We start from the raw sequence: 10173 nt of genomic DNA on the forward strand, positions 1-10173 counted from the left end.
TTGCAAAGGAAATTGTTGTTCAGAATCGTCTCAGCTACCCCCCATTTTCGGTTCCTCCCCGAGTTTTGGGACACCCTGTATATTCAACATATCTTATGTATATTTTCTATATTATTCTATATAATAAAATTATGATAAAATCTGTGCTGTGTAGCATTGTTATTGGATGAAGAGGAAGAAAACAAGAAAAGAAAACGTCGTTTTGCGTTTATTTCTCCTATTTCTCCTGTTTCCTTCCAGGCAGCATCCTTTTCATTATTATCGCTATCATTTTTATGTTCTTGATCGTATAAGAAAAGATAATCTCTCACTAACGACGAAAGCCGAAGAGAATGAAACGAAAGGTTTTTCGCTTAATAAATGTGCGTCATATTACGGATTTCTATTATAACATATCATTATGATATTTATGCGTGTTACATTTCGAATGTCTTGCAAAACATTTTTAGTAAAATCTACCGAACGGACGCCACAAAAGTATCCGAACGTTACCGAGTTATTATTATAACACTAATTGCTCGCAATAATAATAGGTAAATCGATTAATTAACAACAACTTTTGAGTCCAACCTGGTCGAGTTCCTTAGCGCGCAAATCACGAGCATTCCTTCAACAAGGTTTTATCAATAGAAATTGTATCAATATCAACAGATAGGTTGTGACAGTGCTCGCTACCTGTAAATAAACGTACTATGCAAAACCGCGACAATGGCGAACGATAAGCAGAGGTGGGTAATATTTGCGGAGAAAATATTTTAAATACTATTTTAAATAATAGATTCTTCGGAATTCAAATAAAATAGCATTTCAAATGGGATATAAAATTTCAGCAAATAAAATATTTTATTTTGGTAATGTAAAACGTAAAATGAAATAATTTATTTTGGTAATCTATAGTTAAAGCACGAAAATAAATATTTTATTTTGATAATCTAACACATAAAATAGAACACTTTCCATAGCTGTTAACCTGAAAATAAACTGCCTATATATGATACACAGATGAAGAAACTGTTTCTCGCGATTGAAGAATATCTCTTTCCGTCACTCATTTCATGAAGATTCTTATTGAAGATTCTTAATAGAAGTATTCATTGAAGAACTACATTGAATGTATGTTTATAATCCAGAGGAAAAGTACTTCGTTCGTTTTACATTACCAAAATAAATATATTTTACACTATAATTTAGTAAAATAATAATATTTTATTTGCTGATAATAAATTAAATAAATAAAATATTCCGAGCTATGGCACTAATATTTTCAGTTCTTCTTTTTTTTTTTTTTTTTTTGAAATAAAATATTATTTGAAACATCACCTTAAACGTTTTTTATAACAAATAAAATATTTTATTTTTAAAAATACTTGCATGATCCGAAATAAAATATTTATTTACCGTTTATTATTTAAAATACGTATTTTACCCAGCTCTGATGACAAGGTACTCTTGATTTACCTTTGTTAGAAGGGTTGCGTCTGTCGTGAGCCCTTTCGCCGAGAACGTGTTGTCTTGTTGCAAAACTTGTACAGAAAACATCTCCAACTGTGTATTCGAAAAGGAGAGATTAATGAAAGTCATGCTTGTTATGCGTCACAGTCGGATCAAAGTCGATTCGCCGCTAATTTCTAACCGATTTTGATCCGATCCAATTCTTTCGTCTTACTTCGGTAGAGACTTGTTCGTCGAAAGTGATTACGAGGGTTCGGTGAATGTTGGAACCAATCTCCTTAGCTTGGTCGGTGGCAGACTCGCAGACCCATACCATCGCAATCAAGTTCCAAACATAGAAAGTCACGTACACCAGCTCAATAAACCACGACATATTGATTGGATTAGTGTCGGTCATCAGCAATAAACAAAAGTATAAGTTAAAAGTGGTATCGACCAACGTCAACGCAATATTGCCGATCACCTCCAAGCTGAACGTTTCGTTTATAAGCTGGACAACCTCGCTGACTTCTAAATGCTGTCTTTTGAGGGTTCTCAGTTCCGTTAGCAACACGGGATTCCTTTGCGTGTGGTACACCCTCCTTAGAAGATGGGGCTCGTCTTTCAGGAGAACATCTCTCACTTTCACAAGAGACTGGTTTATGTGTCAGAAACATGCGTTCACCACCCGTACGTTGATCACGTACAACGAGTTGAATAGCATGGTCAAAATAAACATGAACCAAGCAACGACAATGAAAATTACTTTCGTATCTATGATGAACTGCATGAAGATGATCATCGGAATGAGTTTTATCGTGTCGTTTATTATCGTCCATTGAACCGCGTTGCCCAAAGTTTGCGATGGCAATTTTCGAGCTAAACACGACACTCTTTGGAGCGTATGTATCTTCGATCGACACGAAGCAAAACCCGAAAATACGTTTATGAGACCCAGAGACAGAATGATGTTGTAATGCATTATCATGGAGGTGTATTCGATGCTTTTGTCGGTGTAATTGATCTCATAAATGCTGTACAGTACTGCGCACGTTTGTAATATTATCATGATTGCGGTCCAAGCAAGTTGTGGCCGGGAGAACACGTACCTCGATGACTCGATCTTATAAGGCATATATCCAAACGCGCGAACGAACACGACATAAAAATGTATCAACGTTCTCAAATTTAAGGCCCACGGTAGTTTCCATAGTTTCCGTTCTGCGGAATTTTTCGCCTTTCTCGATCGACCAGACATTCGGTGACTGTTTTCCTCTGAAACAAAGAACACGGAGACGTCCTTTGGTGAAAAATCTGACTAGGTATACTTGGGGAATTGTTTTCGATTGCCAGGCCACTGAATTTGAAATGTCGAAGCCGGTGGCTCTGGTTTTATGGGAATGCGGTCTTTTTTTATTTATCTATTACGCTATTTAACCCCTTACGGGATTATTAGCAATATGCTCGTTCCTGAGCATATTGACAAATACATTGTAAATTAAATCAATCAGTACATATTACAGAATTGAACAAACTTGAACTTGGGTACATTGTAGCGTTACACAAAACTTAAACTTAGATACAATTACTATATAAGCACGGTATACGTGTTAGTATACTAGAAACGGTATGTGATTTACGACGATAAGCCATGAGATTTTAGAAACTTGAATATAATTAATAAGGGTTGAATCATTGGTTCGTCGAGGAAAACATCTGTTGCATGAGGAGGATAAAGTACGATTTTACAAAGATTACGAATCATGTTATCTCTATTGCAATTAAGGATTCGACAATGGAAATACGGTTGACAATATGAGATACAGTGGGTGTAGAATGTATTGGTACACCGATTTACAAAATTTACAAAAAGAAACCATGTAAAATTGTAATTTATTAACTTATTTCTTTTATAAACAATGACATTCTACATATTTCTCAAATGTCTAGAATACATAGAGTACAAAAAAAAAAAAAAAAAAAAAAAAATAGTAAAATAGTAAACAAGCGTCATTTTCTTCAGTTTTTACTTACATGGTGTATTCTGCTTCACACGACAACCACACTTCTATAACTTAATAAACCATTTGAATTTCTTAAGAATCTTTTGACAACCACGAAGATACCGACATCAAAGGAAGCTAATTTAACGTTAACGTAAATCAATGAATGAATTTTATAAAATTCGTACAAAAATATTTTTATGCTATTTCTGAATTAGTTTTATTAGTAGCAAAACCGTTTGAATCGTTCTTTGTTTTATAGAATCGAAAACAATTCCCTAAGTATGCTTAATTTTTCCGTACTTACACCACAAAGACACCTCTTAATATATAAACATAAAATAACTTTAATTTCACGGGCGCGAATTACGCTCTATTTAGAGACTTACTTTCGTATTAAATAGTTCCGATCACCGGGAAGTTGAAGACTGCCAGAAAGTTGGTTGTTACAGGTAGACCTCGAATGGAAAATAATTTATTGGCGTTATAATACGACCATTCTGTCGACGTATAACGTAAAGCAATGATATTTAATCATTTTTATGTGGGTGTACATCGATCTGAAACGAGGTAGAATGCCACTCGTTGATGGGGGAAACATTTTCCTTTTATCATAATTTGATCGTCAAGGTCCCGCACGATTGCAACAAACCGTACCTATAACATTGGCAACATGCAGACGATGCAATAACGACGACATTATCTAGATTAGAATTTATCGTTATAGTCGATTCGATGTTGATCATTTTATCAACTTATTTAGTCTTATCGCCTGTTTAGGCAAGGAAAGGATTCGGTCGAGACGGTGGGATACGTGGAGCACTGGGAAAACATCTGATAGGTAAAATCAAAAAATTTTTTCTCTGGTAGGTACGTAAAATGCGTATGAACCTCAATTTGCAAAAAAAAAAAAAAAAATAGAATTGTTAATTGCAAAAATGGCGGCAAAAAGCATGAAAATGAAAGATACATGTCGACCGTTATTTTGCAATGACTTTATGCTATAATAATAATTCATTAAGAGTCGAGGTTGATTAGTATATAAACTTAATTACCTTCAATTTAAGCATTGCATCAAGTGAATCGGATAAAAATTCGATGAGCTACGCGTCCCACCGTTTCGACCGAATTCTTTCCTTGCGATTACTATGTCTATATATGTATACATTCAAATTAAATCTACACTGTCAAATTGTCTTCTTTGAACGTCCCTCTATATGTGAAAAAAGTTTCAATAACAAAAATTAATTATATCTGAAACAAAAGTACGTTTGCTATCTTCATTTTATTGTTTATAAAGTTTTTAGGGCGAAATTGGAAAATCAGACCTTGGAGTCGCATCCGTTAAAGTGTAACGAATATATTAAAATCAGAATTATTAGAAAATATTGCTTCTTTGCTTCAATATCCTGGAAAAAAAATCATGCTAGCCTAATCGCCCTGTCCTCGTCTCTCCTGCAATTGTTGTATCGCCCTCTCTGTCCTTGCCCCGGAGTTTCCTACTTTTTCCGCAACTGTCGCTGAAGTCAACTCGGATATGGCCGAGTCTATGGCCTCTTGCAACAGTTGCAACAGTTGTTTATCTTGTCGGATAGGTTACGTTCAGTTATGTTTACATGCTCCCATCAAAGTCTCATCTCATGTAACTTCAAGAAATCGAAAATAGTGCAGTTGATACGGTGACATCGGTTAGATGTAATTATTATTATATTATGTTATTTCATACACTATTTCTACAAAATACCTAATTACTATTATTTAAGTATACTGATCCCACATAATGAAATAACTTTGATGTATTTAAAGGCATTAAACAAAACTTTACCATGAGCAACAGCAACATCGATAAAGGAATAATTACTTACATTTATCTAGAAAATTTTGTGTTAGTATTACATTTTTATACTTTTATTGATTTCTATAATAGCAGTAAATAGATAAACGTACTAGATATGTTTATTTTGTTACAGAACGTACAGTAAAGTCATTGTAAAACCTGGCAGAAATTTAAATGTAATTATCGGACCCAATGGCACAGGAAAATCAACAATTGTTTGCGCGATTGTTCTTGGATTGGGTGGCAAACCTACTACCATTGGACGTTCATCTCAAGTTGGGGACTATGTAAAAGCAGGTTGCAATGAAGCAAAAATTGAAATCCATCTTAAGAATGACAAAAACAGAAATGTTGTTATCTGTAGAACGTTTAATACACAGGGAAAATCATCTTGGTTGCTTGATAAAAATCAATCAAACATTAAAGAGATACAAGATTTAACAAGAAATTTTGATATTCAGGTATTTAAGCTTGATCTCTATAAATCTAACTTAAAATTTAATAATTTATTTTCATTTTCAGATAGATAATCTTTGTCAGTTTCTTCCTCAAGACAAAGTGCAAGAGTTTTCAAAAATGAATTCGCAAGAGTTGTTAGAAAACACAGAAAGATCGGTTGGTGATCCAATAATTCTCGAACATCATAAACAGTTAATACAGTACAGATCAGATCATAAAGATACAGAAGTACAGATAGCAAGTAAACAAAAATTATTGACATTGAAAACTCAGATATATGAAGGCTTGAAAGAAACTGTTAGTAGTATAAAGGAAAGAAAATTAATAAAAAGGAAAATTGTTACTTTGAAACAGAAAAAGGCATGGATACTGTATGATCAGAAGCGTAAAGAGTTACATGAGGTAAAACTACTAAATTTTTCAACAAGTTATAAAAACTTGTATACTGTTTTCAGTTTTTAATTACATAATATTTTGATAAATACATATCTTATAGCTACAAGGTAGAAAGAAAAAGGCAGTAGCAGAAATGGCATCTTTAGAAGCAGAAATGCAACCTACTAATGATTTAATAAATAAAACCAAATCAGAAATTGAAGTACTTCAGAATTCTGTAGCAGATCATGTGAGTTTATATATTTTAGATTAAACTTGCATATAACTTATAGACATAATAAATATCCTAAATGATGTATAATTTCAGAAAAATAAAGTTAGTATGAAAACTATAAAACTCAAAAGGATGATGGACGATATTTTGGACTGTGAAAATAATATCAAAGAGTGTGAAAATACGTGCAAACAGAGAATACAAACTGAAGAAGCCAGAGACCATGATATTAATGTAGCAGAACAACAAAAAAACAAACTAGACAATGATTTATCTGCCATTTTGAAAGATATTGAATGTGGTTAGTTGCATGTTTTAATTTTGATCGTAATACCTTCACATGATATGGGAATTTCTGAAGTCATTATATTTTATAGAGGAAGCTTTAAAAAGGAAGCAGGACCTATTCACCAAGATAGAAGAGCAAAGGAGTATGATTGCTATGTTAACAAATAAAAATGCAGCGCTCAAACAAGAAGAGGATCGCATAAATCTAGAGATCAGAGGTGAATTTTTTATTTCACATAGAATGAATAATGCGTATTACGATTGGACTTTACTAAATATTTAAAAAATGTGATAAAATGTACCAGTATCTATCTATGAGTATACTGCACTTACAATGTTGATTCAAAATTCAATTATAAACTGCATAACAATATCAAATTTATAGCTCAAGAAACTGAACGGCAAGTTCTTAATATCGAAGCTAAGCGATTACAACTTCTAAGAGAAAAAAGTATGGATACATATAGAGCAGTAGAATGGTTAAGAGAGAACCATGATAAATTCTCTGGAATAGTGCATGAACCAATACTACTTAACATAAATGTAAAAGATGTTCAATACGCGAAATATTTGGAAAATATTATCCCATTTCGAGAATTAATTGCATTTGTTTGTGAAAATAAACAAGACATGAACATGTTATTACACCATTTGAGAGATGTGCAGAAATTACAAGTAAATGTTATACACTCTGATCCTACAAGAGTGGTTTCCATGGTACCAACAGTTCCTTTAGAAAATATTAAATGCTTTGGTTTTACTCATTATTTAGTATCACTAATCGAAGCACCAACCACTATTATGAAGTATTTAGTAAACTTCTATAATTTACATAATATACCTGTAGGAACAAGTCTTGTTGATGAGAATATAGATCACATACCTTCTAATATAAATAGATATTTTAGCAGTAAGTAAAATGATTATATATTTCTAATTCTATATTGCTGTAACAGTTAATTAAATTAACTGACATATCTTCTCTTTATTTTTTCAGAAACAAAGTCTTATTCGCTCAGTAAGTCTAAATATACGGGACAAAAATCAATTGGAATACACGTAGTATCAAGTACAGGAATGTTATCTATTGTGTTAGATAAATCTAAATTATTAAAGATTGAAGAAAAGTTCGTTGATATCTTTTCATGCTAAAACGATGGTGTTACATTTATTGATAATATCATAATCAAAATGTATTTTTAGGTTAAAATCATTACGAGAAAGAAAAAATAGCGTTTTCAAAAAAATAGAGCAAATCGAGAAACAGATATGTGAACAAAACAAGGAATTAGATAGATATAGGGCTAGTAGAAGTGAAATTCATAAGAATCTTCAACAAATAGAAGCTCTAAAATCTAGAATATCTATGATTGAGAAAAAAATTGAAAATTTACAAAAGGAACGAACCAGTATTGATAAAATAAGAGAATCCAGTACTAATGATATAAAGGTTTCATTATTTTCGTATATAACATTTATACGTATTAGTTTTGGTTTAAAGATATAAATACTTAAATATAACTGTTTTAGGTGATTTTGAATAAACAATTGAACGTTTATGAAACGTATAATAATGAATTAGAAGCATGTTTTAAGTATATTATAGACAATGAACAAATTCAATTGGCATTAAAACTGCAAAATCGATTTTTGAGAATGAAAGTAAACAAATCTCAAGATTTAAGAGAAAAACTTAAAGAAGCAGAAAACAGAGTAAGACAACTTACATCAGAAATAAATCCTATGTTACACGAAGTGCAAAGAATGTACAACGAAGCATTAGAAATTACTAATGGTATTGGACCATCCGACAAAAAATTTACGGCAATAAACAAAGCTTTTTCTAAATTACCACCTACTGTTGAGGAAATTAATAACGAATTGCACACTGCTCAAGCAAAAGTTTTTTGTATGGGTAATAATGTTGATGGCGAAAGTGTAAGTATTATAAACATCCGAGCTAATTATGAATTTAGTAAATCGTTAATTTGATGGTCAATTACGTATTTTCATTTCAGACGTTGCACGAATATGAGAAAGTAGAAACAGAAATTTGTGAATTGAAGGAATTTATTCAGAAAAAGACAGGCGAGATAGAAACATTAACACAACGGGTCCAAACATTACGAGAAAAATGGTTACAACCATTGTCGATAATTGTAGAAAAAATAAATTCAAACTTTAGCTCATATTTTTCAGCAATGGGTTGTGCAGGCGAAGTTATACTAGTACAACCAGAAAATATCGTATGTTCAATTACCCTGAAGTGAAACTAAGTTATATATGTATTATTTAAAAAGTTATACAGAGATTAATGCATATTCGTAGATGGACTTTGATAAATATGGCCTAAAAATCATGGTGAAATTTAGAGATACCGATCAGTTACAGGAGCTAACAAGAAATCACCAAAGCGGTGGAGAAAGAGCTGTAACCACTGCAATTTATATGATTTCACTTCAAGAACTCTCAAGAGTACCTTTTCGATGCGTAGATGAAATTAATCAAGTAATTTTTTAAAGAAGTATCCTCGACTTAAGCGGCTTGCGCGTTCTAGAACTTTTCGTATAAGCTAAATCATATTAATGTGTTTATTTTTATAATCGCGCATCTGTGAATTTTCATAACTTGATAACTATTGCGATTGTGATTGTTCTAAATAGTTGATCTTTTCCAGGGAATGGATGCTGCGAATGAAAGACGGGTATTTAATTTACTTGTACAAATGACTGGAAGACCAAACAGTTCTCAATATTTCTTACTCACACCCAAAGTTAGTATACATTCGATATGTTATTTTTGCGCAAATATAATTACAACTATTATATCTATTTTATTTTTATTTAGCTACTACCCAACCTAAAATACTCGGAAACTGTAACAGTGCATTGTGTGTTTAATGGTCCATTTATGATTAGTCACACAGAATTTGATATGAAAGAGTATTGCAAGCATGTGTCAAAAACAATGGAGAAAGAAAACGAAGACGACGATTAACCATTAAAGATGTTTATTATGTCTAAGTACAGTACAATGGCAAAACATGTACAATAATGTTACATGGTTATGCAAAGCATAGTTTATGTATTTTTTTAAAATGTTTGAAATGCAATTAATCACATAAGACTATATATTTTGTCAACACATTGTCACTATAGTATCTGAATTATTTTGAAAGTTTGAGTCACTTCCTTCCCTTCTTCTTTTTCTTTTTTTGAGCCTCTGGCCAAGGAAACCCTCTGCATTTCAATACATCCATAATATTATGGCAAGTGTAGTAAGCATTTTCCATTACCTCCTCATTGAAAATATCCATAGAAAATTTCGCCCTTCCTCCACTTTTTCTTGACCTTTTTGTTCCTTTGCTTTTAGTACCATTATTATTTTTACCGTCTTTCCCATTTCTACCCTTATTTTTGACGTTTCTTTTTTTGTTCTTTCCCCGCATTTTTATATTTTTAATTACAAAACCTTTATTATGGATTTATTCGTGGAAGGAAACTTTTTTATATTTAAATTATGCGCTATCCAAGCATAAAATTTAG

The 10173-nt window shown here is 32.1% G+C and overlaps 1 protein-coding gene and 1 pseudogene across 1 annotated transcript; one reads left to right on the plus strand and one right to left on the minus strand.

The window, feature by feature from the left end:
- Positions 1–285: 285 nt before the first annotated feature.
- On the minus strand, positions 286–3148 carry LOC128891149 (uncharacterized; annotated as a pseudogene).
- Positions 3149–4990: 1842 nt separating this feature from the next.
- Positions 4991–9772, plus strand: LOC128891136 (structural maintenance of chromosomes protein 5). Its single transcript, XM_054150373.1, has 15 exons — positions 4991–5129; positions 5241–5319; positions 5405–5732; positions 5794–6132; positions 6227–6355; positions 6434–6641; positions 6718–6846; positions 7014–7538; positions 7626–7755; positions 7832–8078; positions 8159–8566; positions 8647–8874; positions 8957–9136; positions 9306–9401; positions 9476–9772. The coding sequence occupies exons 2-15, from the start codon at positions 5261–5263 to the stop codon at positions 9623–9625; spliced, it is 3156 nt and encodes a 1051-aa protein (XP_054006348.1). The 5' UTR covers positions 4991–5129; positions 5241–5260; the 3' UTR covers positions 9626–9772.
- Positions 9773–10173: the final 401 nt, after the last annotated feature.

Source organism: Hylaeus anthracinus, unplaced genomic scaffold (assembly GCF_026225885.1).
Source record: "Hylaeus anthracinus isolate JK02 unplaced genomic scaffold, UHH_iyHylAnth1.0_haploid 12001, whole genome shotgun sequence".
Taxonomy (NCBI): Eukaryota; Metazoa; Arthropoda; class Insecta; order Hymenoptera; family Colletidae; genus Hylaeus; species Hylaeus anthracinus.